At 32.4% G+C, this 17153-nt stretch overlaps 1 protein-coding gene across 1 annotated transcript in view; it reads right to left on the bottom strand.

Moving 5' to 3' along the window:
- The window catches only part of LOC113099091 (fibrillin-2-like), a 66868-nt gene that overhangs the window by 18711 nt on the left and 31004 nt on the right, over window positions 1-17153 (bottom strand). The window contains exons 17-44 of the mRNA XM_026264168.1: window positions 17037-17090; window positions 16833-16958; window positions 16555-16680; window positions 16350-16469; window positions 15720-15857; window positions 15329-15379; window positions 15111-15236; window positions 14310-14537; window positions 13039-13164; window positions 12824-12952; window positions 12619-12744; window positions 11107-11232; window positions 10874-10996; window positions 10675-10800; window positions 9187-9312; window positions 8985-9107; window positions 8783-8905; window positions 7017-7142; window positions 6790-6912; window positions 5642-5764; window positions 5401-5562; window positions 3759-3827; window positions 3545-3670; window positions 2521-2646; window positions 2289-2438; window positions 1190-1261; window positions 980-1105; window positions 780-905 (exon numbers count right to left, since the gene is read on the bottom strand). Coding sequence (XP_026119953.1) covers window positions 780-905; window positions 980-1105; window positions 1190-1261; window positions 2289-2438; window positions 2521-2646; window positions 3545-3670; window positions 3759-3827; window positions 5401-5562; window positions 5642-5764; window positions 6790-6912; window positions 7017-7142; window positions 8783-8905; window positions 8985-9107; window positions 9187-9312; window positions 10675-10800; window positions 10874-10996; window positions 11107-11232; window positions 12619-12744; window positions 12824-12952; window positions 13039-13164; window positions 14310-14537; window positions 15111-15236; window positions 15329-15379; window positions 15720-15857; window positions 16350-16469; window positions 16555-16680; window positions 16833-16958; window positions 17037-17090 — 3426 coding nt within the window. The remainder of the gene's footprint in view (window positions 1-779; window positions 906-979; window positions 1106-1189; window positions 1262-2288; window positions 2439-2520; window positions 2647-3544; window positions 3671-3758; window positions 3828-5400; window positions 5563-5641; window positions 5765-6789; window positions 6913-7016; window positions 7143-8782; window positions 8906-8984; window positions 9108-9186; window positions 9313-10674; window positions 10801-10873; window positions 10997-11106; window positions 11233-12618; window positions 12745-12823; window positions 12953-13038; window positions 13165-14309; window positions 14538-15110; window positions 15237-15328; window positions 15380-15719; window positions 15858-16349; window positions 16470-16554; window positions 16681-16832; window positions 16959-17036; window positions 17091-17153) is intronic.

Here is a 17153-nt window from a genome sequence, read left to right on the forward strand (position 1 = left end):
AGATATGTCTAACATGTTCAAGCAAAAACTGTGGCAAAATTATCATTTAAATGCTATTTTTCTTAATTGCATGAACCCTCAATCACTGCGTGAACAAGGCGGGGCTTGCAGAAGGTCAGAGTACCGTATAAAAAGTACCGTATAAAAAGTACCGTATTTTCCGGACTGTAAGTCGCACTTTTTTCATAGTTTGGCTGGTCCTACGACTTATAGTCAGGTGCGACTTATTTATCAAAATTAATTTGACATGAACCGAGAGAAATTAACCAATATAAAACATTACCGTCTACAGCCGCTAGAGGGCGCTCTATGCCTCTCTATGCTGCTCTGTGCTACTGTAGTTTACACTGAAGACATAGAGCGCTCTCTCGTGGCTGTAGACGGTAATGTTTTCTCTTGGTTCTTGGTTCTAAATAAATGCGACTTATAGTCCAGTGTGACTTATTTTTTTATTTAGTTTTTTTCTTCGTCATGACATATTTTTGGACTGATGCGACTTATACTCAGGTGCAACTTATAGTCCGAAAAATACGGTAAGTGTGTTTGCATTGAAAATATTGACAGTTGCATTATTTGTTTCGCTTTCAAAACCAATAACTTCATACCAGCACATTCTGCGCCTGCTGAAGTTGCGGAAGTGGTTTTGAGCAGAAAATTGCGCTAATTTTGTGTGCAATTAATTGTATTTTATTTAATGCATTTAATGCAAATGCAGTTTGAGTTTGAATGCCACAACTTCAAAAACTCAAAAACACATCTTTTCTCATTGGTGGACTCACCGAGGCAGGCTCCGCTGGGCGACAGCTTGAAGCCGGCCGAACACTCGCATCGGTAGCTGCCGGGGATGTTGATGCAGTTTGCGTTGCGCTGGCACAGGTTGTCGCCGCTGTTGCACTCGTCGATATCTGTGGCGAACAGACGGCGTTAAGTCAAGAAACACGACTGCGGTCTCCAGTGTGGAGGCAGCAGAGTGCCGTACCTTCACAGATGAGCAGGATGTTGTTGTAGCTGAAGCCCATTGGACACTCGCAGCGGAAACTGCCGATCTGGTTGATGCAGACGCCATTCGTGCAGATTCCTGAGATCTCGCGACACTCGTCGATATCTGAGGAGAGCAAACACAACGCTCCTATGAAAGCGATCATGCAAAGCTTTGTGCTGATGAAGTGAGATGCTCAAGGCGACTCACCGATGGGTTTTCCCGTGTGAATGTCGATGATGAAACCAGGAGACAGGTTTCCACACAACAGCTGGTACTCGGCTGCAGGAGACACAGAGAAACACCAGTCTTAGAAACAAGACCCAAATAAAGACCGCCTAAAATAGTTAGAATTATATATGTATTTTTTTGATAGAGAGAGTTTTTTATGTGATGCAATGCATTTTACATTTTTATGTAACATTTTCATTTTATTTTATTTCATTTTATCAAAAGCTAAGATCCAAATTATTTATTTATTCACACACACACATATATATATATATATATATATATATATATATATATATATATATATATATATATATATATATATATATATATATATATATAACTTTAATACATTAAATATAGTTAATTTAATTACTTTTATTTATTTATTTCTATTTATATGCATTTTTCTTTTATTCAATGCAAATGGAGATAGAATTTTAATTCCCAACCTTCAGAAAACAAGTCTAATGACAGTTTTTTTTTTTTATCTGATTTGCACACCCATTAGAAATCAACATTTAAGTAATGACTGCAAAAATTAAAATAAAAAATTTAAAAGATAATGAATATATATCTTCATTATATATATATATATATATATATATATATATATATTTATATATATATATATATATATTTATATATATATATATATATATATATATATGTATATATATATATATATATATATATATGTGTGTGTATTGCAACTTGTTTTATACTATTTAATTGTATATTATGCAAGACTAAGCAATGCAAAAGTAGGCTGAAACTGAATGCCACACAAACACAGAAAACAATGACTGCTTAAAATAATTATATGTATACATTAGCTTAATTTATTTTTTATGCACTGCAATTTACTTTATACTATTTTATTTAACTGTAAGCAAAAGTAGCCAAAATTTGAATGCCACACCCTCAGAAAGCGTCAGATATATTTATTTATATAGTTGTAATTGTATGCACTGCATTGTATTTATTCAAAGCTCTTTGCTCTTGGCATCAGATGTAAACTAAAGAAGGCTGTTATTCTCCTGCACTACATGACTAGCGCGGCGCTAGAGACACTCACACGTGGCCGGCGTGGGACAGGCCTCGCAGGGTCTGTTCCAGGCTTTGCCCACGTTATAGGAGCAGCAGCACATCTTCTTGGTCATGTTGAAGGACAGCTCGTTCTCGCAGGTGTCGTTGAAGTTGCGATAGCACACGCTCTTTCTCATATCTGTCAAACCAAAGCAGAAAACACCCCGCTGAGCTGCAGAGGCTGTGATTGAGTGGTGACGAACTCGACGAGCGGCTCTTACCCATGCAGTTGTTTCCTCCATTGACCTGCATGTATTCGGGCGGACAGACGCAGGTGTAGTTCCCCAGTGTGTTGTAGCAGGTTCCTGGACCACAGATGCCAATGTGTGCCGTGCATTCATCAATATCTGAGAGAATCCAGCAAAAACATCAGCATTCAGACACTCAGAAACTCTTTCGGACACGCTGAAGTTAACATTTATGCAAGTCTTTATCACAATAATTAAAATGAAATCATGCAAAATAATAAAACAAAAATAGTAAAAAAAAAAAAAAAAAAAAAAAAAAAAAGAATATATATATATATATATATATATATATATATATATATATATATACAAAATTCATAAAATTACACATCATAAACATTCAAATAAAAGTTACAAAAAATTTAAATATTCTAAATATATTAAAATAATATACATTAAAAAAACGAATTACTTAAAATACATAAAAAATAAAGATATTATTTAAAAAGTAATAAAAAATACATTCATAAAATAAATCAAAGTTAATAAACTATCATAAAATATAAACAATCATAAAAATGCATTCATAAAATCAACTAAGGTTACTAAATAATGAAATTAAGTAAATGTAAAATGTATTTAAAAGTAAGTTTTTAATCCTAAAAAGAACATTTAATTCTTAAAATATTTATAGAAATGAAAATATAAATACTACTGTAATATAAATAAATATATATACACACACATGTATATCAAAACATATATTTTTAGTTAAGTGATACGCATTGCTAAGAACTTAATTTGGACAACTTTACAGATGATTTTCTCAATGTTTAGATTTGGGTTTTTTTAAACCCTAAGATTCCAGATTTTCAAATAGTTGTGTCTTGGCCAAATATTGTGCGATTCCAATAAACCATACATCAATGGAAAGCTTATTTATTTAGATTGCAGATGCTGTAACACTTAAAGCTGGTTTTGTGGTTCATGGTCACACATCTAATTAATGGTTACTAAATAATAAAAATGAACCGATCATAAGGTGAACTCAGATGACCTTCGCAGATGCGCGTCTCCTGGCTGAGGTAGTATCCGGCGGGACACTCGCACTGGAAGCTGCCGAAGGTGTTGACGCAGTTTCCCCCCTGACACAGACCGGGCAGCTCCTGGCACTCGTCGATGTCTACGAGCAGGACAGAGAGACAGAGATGCGGGCGTCATTACACACACAGAACACAGGCGCTGTCCAGCATCACGGTATACGCTCTTACCCTCCAGGATGACGGTGATGGGATTGGGCCGGAAGCCCTCTCCGCCGGGACACAGGGTTTTGTACTCGGCTGTGAGGAGACACACAGTTTATCATGAATACAAGCAGTCTGTGTTTATATACAGTATATATATGTGTTTGTGTGTGTGTGTGCACTTGAACCGATATCAGAGTGACCAACTGTCATTATAACCATGAGATATTTGCACAAATCATTACTTAATCACAGTAAATGAGACAAAAAATTTTTTTATGTGGTTTTAGTGTAGGTATTGGCCATTGTTAAATAGCTATTTACCGATATATCTGTATGTTTTTGTTACACTCCACAAGAAACAAAAGTAATTGGGAATAAAAAATTAATCATTATCCAATCTTAATAAGTTATTATATATATATATATATATATATATATATATATATATATATATATATATATATATATATATATATATATTATAATATTATAATATTTATAAAATGTATTTATCACTGTACTGATATTAGAGTGAACGACTGCCATTATAATGAGATATATGTACAAATCATTATTTAATGACAGTAAAGAAGACAAAAAATAGCTGGAATTCAAGTTTTATGTGGTTTTAGTGTAGGTATCAGCTAATGTTAAATAACTATTTACCGATATATCGGTATATTTTTGTTACACTCCACAAGAAATGAAAGTAATTGGGAATAAAAAATGAATCATAATTTTATGCAATCTTAAGAATTTAATTTTGTATATATTATAATATTTATAAAATGTATTTATCACTGTACCGATATTAGAGTGAACGACTGCCGTTATAATGAGATATATGTACAAATCATTATTTAATGACAGTAAATAAGACAAAAAATTGCTGGAATTCAAGTTTTATGTGGTTTTAGTATAGGTATAAGCTAATGTTAAATAACTATTTACTTTATGTAATTCATACATTTTATTTATACATAAAATAACATTAATTTGTATAATTATATATATATATATATATATATATATATATATATATATATATATATATATATATATATATTTATATTATCAGTGGCCCTTTTGTAAATGCTTGCTGAAATCAATGCCTTTTAATAGACTTGATTTACATTATGAACTTATTTTTCCCAAATTAATTATTTTATGTCATTTAACTGTAACAGAAAATCATTAAAATTTGCAATTTGCTTTTAAATAATTGTACATTATTAGTAAATTAACTAATAAATTAATTGTAATATATTTCACAAATTCAAAATTTTGGATCATTGTAACAGAAAATAATTGAAAATTAGCAATTTGCTTTTGAATAATTTTACATTATTTGATTTTAATGTTTATTAACATTGTTTCATTCTATCAATTAATGTTCATAAGCTGTTTTAATGCGTAAAGCTCACTAGAAATAGACACATTAAACATGCTATTAATATTTCACAAATGATCCGAATCAGCTGCTGCTTATTTTAAAATATCTTTAAGTGAAATTGAAGCTAATATCGCATAAATATATTTCAGCAACTGAATAAAATTGTACATACATGTCTATATATAATCATTATATTTGCCACCCTGCTTGACGTCTACTGCGAATGAACGTGTCACTGTGTGAGTGGTGTGTGGTGCTCTGGTGTGTCTGTACTGGAGTTGATGGGCGGGCAGAGTTCGCAGGGGTTCCCCCAGGCTCCGCCCAGCGAGCAGCAGCAGGACGCTCGGGTCACGCCCACCCCGATCTCAGCGCTGCAGGAGATGCCTCCATCACCGCGGTCCAGTGTGTCCAGGAAACAGTTCCCCACACGAGTGTCTGCCAGAGAACAGAGGAGACGTTAGATTCAGTGCCGTCGTGATTCGAGCGAGGTCCTGAGACGGGACGGTTTCAGTACCCACGCAGCCCACGCCCGACGGGTTCAGCTCGAAGTCCGGAGGGCAGTTGCACAGGTAGCTTCCGGGCAGATTCACACACACGCCGTTGATGCAGTTCACAGGGTCGAAACACTCGTTTATATCTGAGACACACAGAGACAAACGGAGAAACCACACGCTCCAAATTAAGACTCAATGGCTCTTTCGTAAGACGCTTGTATATCAAAACGATTCAATTATTTAAGAATAATTAAGTAATTATAGCATTTATTTTATTTATTTAATAAAAAAATACATTCATATAATTAATAAGGGTTACTAAATATTAAATTAAAAGAAGACAAAATATTTGAAATTGTTCAAATGACAAAATAATTCAGTTAAAATAAATTCATGAATCGAGACTTAGCTTAAAACAACTATAAAATAAATAAATTAAAATTAGATTACAAATATATATATATATATATATATATATATATATATATATATATATATATATATATATATATATATATATATATATATATAAATGTTTAATTAACAATAAATATCAAATTATTTGATTAGAAGTTACTCATAAATTACACAAAATAATTAAAATACCATAAATGTCCAATTAATTTAATCATTTAATTTAATTACACAAAATTATCTTAAAATACATTAAATAAAAAATGTATTAAGGAAAGTAACTACATGTAACGATTTAAATATTAACATTAATGTAATAAAAATGTTATTTAAAATAACAATTAAAAGTTAATATATATATTAATATATGTTAGGTTAATATATATAACTTAATTACACACAAAAGTAAAATAAAACAAAAATCACAAAAAATCTGAAACATAAACATTTGTGACTACGCTCACATTTAGTCTGTTTTATGTTGTTTTTCTTTATAAAAATGTATTATTATTATTTTTAAACACACATTATTAAAATAAAATAAATTTCTTATAAATATTTCATTGACATATTAATATCAAATTTTTTTGTGTATATTGCACAAACAGAAAAAAATTCACAATCAAATACTATCTTGTAAAATCTTTCATGATTTGTGAACATGGCTGTGTAGGTTTGTGTGTGTGTGAGTGTGTGTGTATGTATGTGTCACCTGTGCAGGGTGTGTGTGAGTGTGTGTGTGTGTGTGTGTCACCTGTGCAGTTTCCTCCGCTGCGGTCGAGCTCGTATCCGTAGTCACACACACAGCGAAACATTCCCGGCAGGTTCTGACACGATCCGAACACACAGATGTTCTGGAAGTTACACTCGTCGATGTCTGACGGACGACACAGAGCGGACAGAGTGAGTGTGTGTGTGTGTGTTACTGTACCTCTCTGTGTGTGTGTGTGTGTGTGTGTGTGTGTGTGTGTGTGTGTTTACCCTGGCAGGCCTTGCTGTCTTCAGTCGGGGTGAAGCCCATCTCACACTCGCAGCGATATCCTCCCGGCGCGTTCAGACACTGACCGTTCTCACACAGATTCACGTTATCTGCGCACTCGTCCGTGTCTGGACAAACAACAAGCCTCAGTTACCTTCAGTGCTCTAGCAGAAAACATGCTGCATCAACAGACGCAAGACCAGACATCAGAGCAAAGAAGATATTAATATAAACCAGAAGATAAAATAGGAAAAATACTAACATACAGATATAACATAAACATTACAATATCATTACTAAACACGTACACATATACAAAGAAAATATAAAATAAACATGAATTAAATTTATACATAAAGTTGTATATAAATAAATAAATAAATAAAATAAATCCAGGTTACTAAACAATAAAATTATGTATTATCTTTTAAAACTGTTTATGTATTAACAATGTAGTTATAAATTATTATGAACAAAATTATAAATAAAATTCATGTATAAGTTATAAAGTTGATAAATATTAATATTAATAAAAAATGAAACTAAATACATCATACAAAAATATTAATGGATAAGTAAATACATCAGTTAATTCAATTAAAATTATGTAAAATTATATAAATGTTATATATATATATATATATATATATATATATATATATATATATATATATATATATATATATATATATTGACCTATAAATGTGTTCAAATTTGTATATTTAGCAAATAATTAGTCAATTATTTAATAATTTATATTATTAGAAGAAATCATAAAACTAAGCATAATTTATTATTATATTGTAATTTATTTGTTTATTAAATATTAACACATTAATTAATAACGAGTTCTATAAATAATTATTTTGTAATTTAAAGTAAATCACAAAAAAATTAAAAAGGTTCATAAACATTACAATTATGTTTAATTAAATGGAAATTATTTATTTAATTTTTAATTAAATGGAAATTACACACATAAGACAAAGAAATACATAACAAATCAAGATTTCCAAACAATAAAATGAATGCATTAATCACTTAATTAAAATTAAAAGATTACTTATTAGGTTAAGATAACTTTATCTTTTATTATTTAATTTTAAGTTTAAACTAAAAGTCAATTGCACAAATATATTATTGTAATAAAAAATAATTATTAAATAATTTAACATAAATCACACAAAACAAATAAAGGTTAATAAACATTACAATTATGTTTAATTAAATATAAATTATTTATTTAATTTGTAATTAATCGTAAATTACACACGTAAATTACAACATGAATCAAGATTTCCAAACAATTAAATAAATGCATTCATTAATTAATTAAAATTTAAAGATTACTCATAGGTAAAGATAACTTTATTTTTTCGTTATTTAATTTTAAGTTTAAATTAAATGTAAATTACACAAATGTTTATCACAAATCGATTAAAGTAAATATATTAATGCAATAAATAATTAATTATTTGATAGTTTAACGTAAATCACACAAACACACAAAATAAAGGTTCCTAAACATTACAATTATGTTTAATTAAATATAAATTATTTATTTAATTTGTAATTAACCGTAAATTACACACGTAAATTACAACATGAATCAAGATTTCCAAACAATTAAATAAATGCATTCATTACTTAATTAAAATTAAAAGAATAGGTAAAGATAACATGTAAAAGTAAACACACAAGCAACAAATAAAATAACTTAATTAAATTAAAAAGCAAGGAAAAACTCAAAAACGGCGTTGTTTATTACCGGAGCAGGTGAATCCGTCCCCGTTGAATCCCTCTTTGCAGGAGCAGCGGTACGATCCCGGCGTGTTCATGCACTCAGCGTTCGGGTTACAGTTGTGTTCTTCGGTCACACACTCGTCCACATCTGCAGCATCACAAAAACAACCTCAAACCACAGCCAGACTTTACCACTCCGCTGGCGATCCGCGGCTCTCGTCACTCACCTGTGCAGTCGATCCCGTCGCCCTCCCAGCCGTCACGACAGCGGCACTTAAAGCTCCCCGGGACGTTGACGCAGGCGGCGTGCATGTCACAGTTATGAGCCCCGATCTCACACTCATCCACGTCTGCCAACAAACAAACACTTTACACCAGCTAGCATGATCCCGAAGCGGCCTGAAGTCCTCAGGTGTGACTCTGTGGTACCTGTGCATCCCGTGGAGCCCTTCTTGACGAAGTATCCCAGCTGACAGTGACAGATGAAGGAGCCTTTCGTGTTTTCACAGTCGCCGTGAAGGCAGATATTAGGATTCAGATCACATTCGTTGACATCTGGATGAATACATGACAGGAAAGATTACATTAGAATGGAATACAGACGTACTAATAAATTAAACACTACAATATCACAACTAAATATCAGAATGAAATTATACAAAGAAAGAATGCAACTAAATAGATTATTTAAATTTCAAGAAAGATAAAAAGTAAATAATATCAACATATAAAATAAATGAAATGATAACCAACCTGAATTAATAATTTGTATTAAAAAAAATATACAATAAATTAGGGTTACTAAGCATTAAATTGATTTAATTATTTAATTAAAAGTTAATTGTTATTATTTTGTATTTATTTTGATTATTTAAAAATAAATCAAATAAATCAAGATTACTTCACGTTCACATTACATTATATCAAATTAAGTAAAAATTTCTTAATAAATCTGAAAAAAATATTTAAAAATGAAATAATACAAACAATTTTTAGTTTTTATAATATGAAAAACTAATTTTATATTTCATTAAAAATATAGAAAATAAAACAGGGTAAGTAAACATTTAAATTACTTAGAAATAAATAATTGTAAAATAATTTTAAAGTAAAATAATAATAATAATAATAATAATAATAATAATAAAACAAATCACAGTTACCATAAAAGTAGTATAACTTTTATAATGTAAACTTTAATTCAAAGTAAAGCATAACTATTTTTATTATTAAAATAAAAATAAACTAAATGTAAATTAAAATGTTTAATAATTAAGGCCATACAAAAAATGTTTAATAATTAATTAAGGTCATACAATTAAAAACATAATTGTATAAATCAAGGTTACTGTGAATTAATTAAAAATAATGTTAAATAATTTTGTTACAGTATTTTCCGGACTATAACTCGATCTTCTTTTCATAGTTTGGCTGGTCCTGCGACTTATAGGTGCAACTTATTTCTAAAAATGTATTTGAAATGAACCAAGAGAAAACATTACCGTCTACAGCCGCGAGAGGGCGCTGCCTACCCCTAAAAACAGAGAGCGCCCTCTCGCGGCTGTAGACGGTAATGTTTTCTCTTGGTTCTAATTAAATGCCACTTATAGTCCAGTGCGACTTATATAGGTTTTTTCCCTCATCATGACGTATTTTTGGACTGATGCGACTTATACTCAGGTGCGTCTTATAGTCTGAAAAATACGGTAAACTATTTTACTATTTATTTTCATTACTTAAATTAAAATAATTTTTTTATAAATTCATGAAATAAATCAAGGTTACTAACCATTAAATGAAACATAAAATTATTTAAAAGTGAATAATTCAATTATTATTATAATTTTTTTTAAAGGTAATAGAAACCCCAAATTAAGGTTGGTTGAGTTTCTGATGCTCACACACGTATAAACTCACCGATGCAGGTGCGCATGTCCACGGAGGCCATGAAGCCGTCATAGCAGAGGCAGCGATATTCTCCGGGGATGTTCGTACACTGACCGCCGTCACAGATGTCTGGCGTGTCTTCACACTCGTCGATGTCTACGGGAAGAGACGAGGGTCAGTCTGTGTGTGTGTGTGTGTGTTTATAAAAGTGTGTGTTTGTGTGTGTTACCGGCGCAGGTCCTGAGGTCAGGCATGAGTGCATAACCTTCACTGCAGCTGCATTCGTAACTGCCCTCAGAGTTCGTACAGTGAGTATCGCAGCCGCCGTTCATGATGGTGCACTCGTCGATATCTGAAGGAGATGAGAACATGCACATTTACCTTTATGTTGAGTTTTGGATGGAGTGTTTTTCTGAGAGTGAATTGCTTCGTGAATGTTGATGTTGCTGGAGGTTTGCTCACCCACACAGCCCTGTCTGTCGGGTGTCACCTGGTATCCCATGTCGCAGGAGCACTGATAGGTGCCCACCATGTTCACACACTGACCGTTCCTGCACAGGTTATCACTGAGCTGACACTCGTTCACATCTGGGGGGAACAAACAAGCAAACAAACAAACAGAAATCAATTGAAATGTGTGTATTTGTAAAATATAGAAACTTTTATTATATTCAAATCATTCTAATAATAATGATTCAGTAATACTGTTAATGTATTCTCAAATATTATTTTTGTAATAAGATTATAAATAAAATGAATTAATTATTTAAATAAATATTAAATTATATAAATAAGAAAATTATTGCTAAAATGTAAAGTTTAGAATTATTTACATTTTCATTTAAATATTATGTAACTGTAACTGTATATTTATAACTGTATATAACTGTAGAACTAAAGTAAATACTTCTATTTATTATGTATGATATTTATGTATATATTTATTCATGTGTCAGTAATAACCATAACATTTTAAAGCATTGAAAATAAAATAAAATACTAAATAACACTTTAATGAACAAGGCGACTTTAAACGAACAAAAAAAAACAAGTTTGGATCCCACATTAATGGCTAACTTTCAACCTATTTCAAATTTTAAATCAACTTCAGTTATATTTGACTATAAATTCAATCTCTGAAAATGTTTTATTTAGTTTTAAATCCTGTCACAATCCTGTACTAAGTGAGTTCTTTAAAGTATTATACCATGCAAATTACTGGTCAGTCTATGGCTTTGGTTCAGTTAGACCTCAGTTCTGCCTTTGATTTAGTTGATCATAATACACTTAGATCACGTCTTGTAACATGTGTTAGCCTTCGGGGCTTTGTGTTGCAGTGGTTTCGTTCATATCTCACCAATAGGAGGTATGTTGTTAGTATTGGAAACCAATCTTCATCTGAAATATATTTAAAGTCTGGTGTCCCTCAGGGCTCGGTTCTTGGTCCGGTTCTGTTTTCTCTTTATATTCTTCCTCTATGATCTATTTTTAAAAAGAACGGGGTATGCCGTACGCCGATGTCTCACAAATCTATATATCTTTCATCCATGATAACAAACAGACTTTAAAGACTATTTGGATTTGAACTAAAACTTTGGCTTACAAGTAATTTCCTAAGCGTCAATGAAAGCAAAACTGAATTTATTTTGTTTGGCTCAGATGACCACTGTGTACATGATTTTGAATCTGAACTTCTTATTCCATATAGAACTACATGTGCAAGACACTTTGGTTTGATAATAATCTTAAATTTGGTAAACAGATAAGTGCGGTGGTCAAGTCCTGTTTTTATCATCTTCGTCCTCTGACGATATATATATCTATATATATATATATACTAAAGTGATAAAATACTAACTGGTTAAGTTGATAAAATAATATATAAATTAAAATAATTATATAAATAAGTGTTTTATATGATAAACTGAATGTATACACATTTCAGTATAGGTTTGGAGTGTGGCTCTCCTGTACCTTCACAGGCAGAAGCTTCTGGATTCAACTGGTGTCCCGGAGGACAGTCGCACTCATAACTGCCCTCTGTGTTCAGACACGTGCCGCCGCGGCACAGCAGGTGGTCACGCTCGCATTCGTCGATGTCTGCGGGACAGAGATGGAGACACTGTGACACATGCAGGCTTTCAGAATCTGCAGAAAACAGCCAGGGTTCGAGCCTCACCCATGCAGTTCTTCATCATCATGAAGCCGCTCTCATAGCCTTCGAAACACTCGCACTCGAAGCTGCCGGGCGTGTTGACGCAGACACCTTGTCCGCACAGGTCCGGAGAGATGGTGCACTCATCGATATCTGTGGGAACGACGGGAACAGCATGAGTGTTGCGTTCAAACGTGTGTTGTGTTTGATTTAGATGTGGTGACGGGTGAGATGTTGACCTGTGCAGTTCCTCTCTTCCATGGTTAGGGCGAAACCGCTGTCACAGCGGCATCTGAAGCTGCCGATGGTGTTTCGGCACGTCCCGTGAGTGCACAGGCCTTTGAAGACCTTACATTCGTTCACATCTACAGAGAAAAACAGGCTCATAACTTCATTATTCAACACAGAGAAAAAAACCCTGAAGGAAATACCAATAATCTTAATTTCTGTGTATTTGAGAGTTTTTGTAACCTAGTGATACCCTGGAGAGAAAACTGCAGAAACATGTATGGAAAAAACAAACAACAAACAAATTTTAATTAATAAAAATGAACAACAAAGTCTATTTGTATATGAATTCATTAATATTACTTAAATTCACAAAAAAAAAAAAATCTCAAAATTTCAGGTAATAAATAATTAGATTCATAGTTATTAAAAAAAAATATTATAATTTTTGATGTATTTTAAATACATTTTGTCAATTTGTACATTTCAAATAAATTTTTATTTAATTTATTAAAAAGATTACAGTGAAAGTTTTATGTAATAAATAGTTACATTTATAATCATTTTATTTATTTTTAAATAATAACTATAATATATATATATATATATATGTATATATATATATATATATATATATATATATATATATATATATATATATATATATATATATATATATATATATAGAGTCAATTTGTATATAATTTATAATAATTAAATTTATTTGTAATTGATTTAATAAAAACAATAATGTAAAAATTTGTTGATAACAAAATATGTATTTATTTTATTAATAATAATAATAATAATATTTTTTTTTTAAATATATTTTGTCAGTTTGTACAGTTTATCATTTATATTAATAAAAAAAATTGTTACATAAATTGTCAATGTTTTATTTAACAAATACTTATATTTACTTTTACATCATTATAATTATTTGAATTATAACATAATTACAATTTTATATAATATAACATTACTATTAAATATTATACATTCATCAGGTTTTTGTGTGAATTATTCTTGTCAGCCAATATCGGTATCAGATATTAGTCTTTTCTAGTGTTATTGGTTTGATTAAGCTGATGTTGGAAGCCGATTATATCAGCAAAACTTCTGTTTCTAATAATGTTTTCAATTGCTGTAAACACTATGGATGTATAATATCTGTCAATATCGGTTATCTGCCAAAACAACATCATTATCGGTATCATATCGGTCACAATTTTCTATATCCGCTCATCCCTATGAATAAATGACAAACAGCTCGGCTCTCCACCTTTGTAGAAGGGTCGTCCTGTCAGGATGTCTCCTCGGTTGGCAATTCCAGGTCCCCGCGGGCAGATAGTTTTGAATTCGGGCGTGTTTGGTTTGGGACAGGCCTCACAGTCCACACCCCATGCAGCTCCCACAGTACAGCAGCACATATCCACACGATACCGGCCCGGTAATGGCTCCACACACTCATCCTCGTCCCATTTCATATAACACTGCTCACTTCGGATATCTACAGGACACACAAACCACTTTAATTTACCACTGTTTGGTTCGCATGTATTGTTAGTTGCAAAAAACAGGTTTGTTTTAGGTCAGTTGTACATTTTAAGTCATAAATCAAGTTGACAGTTTCTGTTTTTGGTTTAAAAATAGTGATAGTGAGTGATAGTGAAGTGACATTCAGCCAAGTATGGTGACCCATACTCAGAATTTGTGCTCTGCATTTAACCCATCCGAAGTGCACACACACAGAGCAGTGAATACACACACACTCACTGTGAACACACACCCGGAGCAGTGGGCAGCCATTTATGCTGCGGCGCCTGGGGAGCAGTTGTGGGTTCAGTACCTTGCTCAAGGGCACCTAAGTCGTGGTATTGAAGGTGGAGAGAGAACTGTACATGCACTCCCCCCACCTACAATTCCTGCCGGCCTGGGACTCGAACTCACAACCTTTCGATTGGGAGTCCGACTCTCTAACCATTAGGCCACGACTTCCCCTGATATGATATAAAAACATATTCATATTGATGTATTATGCAGTCTGCAACCAATAAATCAGTTAATGAATATTTTTTCATACCAACACATGTTCGTCCGGCTCCATCCAGCGTAAGTCCCTCTTGACACTCGCATTCGAATGAGCCTTGCGTGTTCAAACAGCGTCCGTTTGTGCACACGCCGGGAAACACCTCACACTCGTTAATATCTAAAGACGGAGCAGAAACGTAATGCATCATCATGAAATGCACTAAATAATATGGAAAGTAAATCCAACAAAGAATTGTGGGTAGCACGTACCTTCACACACAAGTCCCTTCATGCGCGCAAAACCTTTTGAACAGGCTGTATCTGTAGAAAATATAGGTTGAAAACTTGTGAGATACTGTTTACTTTATGTTTCTATGATTGCGTCTTTAAAGCAAATATTGGTTCAATGGTTAATTTAGCTAGAAAAAAAAACTATTAATTAATAAATTCAATTTTGGCTGAATTTTCAAATGTATTATTTCAAATAAATTATATATATACAATATTTATTTATTTTAAATTTGTATTTAATCAAATTATCAATGTAAATGTTTTATGTAACCAATCATTTAGCTATATATATATATATATATATATATATATATATATATATATATATATATATATATATATAAATTAGCTTTTTGTATATAAAACTAACCAATTTCGCAACGTTCACATGGGCTACCCCAGGCCGCCCCCAGCGTAGAGCAGCATTCGGATTTCAGTGTGGCCCCATTTATATTCACCTCACATCGGCCATCCTGGATGTTTAGCCAGCAGGTTCCTTTCATGCTGTCTGCATGGAGCAAATACATTAAAGAGAACCAAAAATTTGTGACAATGACAAATGGACATTGTGACATTTGAAGTGGCTCCCCTGTGGAGAGTCATTGCATTTCAGCAGATAAAAACCAACTCAGATATCTAGCGCGATAGAATCGCAGTGGTCTTTCATGCTAAAAGCACAAACGCGTGACCTATTGCCTTCATATTCCATTAATTTCAATCAAACAACATTCAGTTTCAGACAAAGAATGAAAACCGTCTGGCTAGAAATAAATAAAAGTAGCATAATGCCGTCCAGTTACCTCTAAAAACATTATAAACCTTGATATGCACACCACTATGCTGATGTTGCATAATAAAGTCCCTGAAGCAGTATTTCGCTGTGTATTTTGCAAACATTTCAAAACAATTTACATTTTTTTAAACATTTAATAGCAACAACCAATCAGAGAACTTGCTGTTGGAAACACTTTTTTAGCTTAAAACTACTTTTCAGACTTACCTACGCAGATGGTGTTGGTGGAGTCCAGTTTGCTGCCGTGGGAACATTCACAGTTGAAAGAACCGGCTATGTTTCGGCACACGCCGTTGATACAAGGGTTGGAGTCGCATTCGTTAATGTCTGAAAAAGAGGAGGACAGGTTAGAATGAAAGATTCAAAATACACAGTTCTATGTGAAATTTATGAAAAATAATCATAAGGAAACCTTCGCAAGTCTCAGAGTCAGGTTTAAAAGAGAATCCTTTGGGGCAAGAGCAAGTATAACTTCCGGGTGTGTTTCTACACATGCCATTGTCGCACAACAACCGATTCACCAAACATTCGTTGATGTCTGAAAGATATGCAAAAAATTTACAAAATTAATCAATTGTAACTACTACTCATACGTTTCAGAGCAAGTAATCTTTTTTATATAAAACAAAGTAAGATACGTTTTTCTACATAATAAAAAAGTTAGGTAATACAAATTTTAACGCAACTTACCCACGCAATTCTTGCCGCTAGTGTCGGACTCATAGCCGATGTTACAGATGCAACGGTAACTCCCGCGCAAGTTCTCGCAGATCCCATTTTGACAGATGTCTGGATCCAAAGCACATTCGTTGATGTCTACAAAGAAACCGAAAACAGTCTGTTAGCATTTAGCATTCACAAACGCAATTAGCGCATTTCTGAAAATAGATTTACCTCGTCCGTCTGCAGTGATTCCAGGTCCACTGCTGCACACCGCCTGAAACTCAGCTGGAAACAGGCAAACAACTTTAGCCACTAGCTGTCATTCAAATCAAAGATAATATACGTTGT

This window comes from Carassius auratus, unplaced genomic scaffold, assembly GCF_003368295.1.
Source record: "Carassius auratus strain Wakin unplaced genomic scaffold, ASM336829v1 scaf_tig00216860, whole genome shotgun sequence".
Taxonomy (NCBI): Eukaryota; Metazoa; Chordata; class Actinopteri; order Cypriniformes; family Cyprinidae; genus Carassius; species Carassius auratus.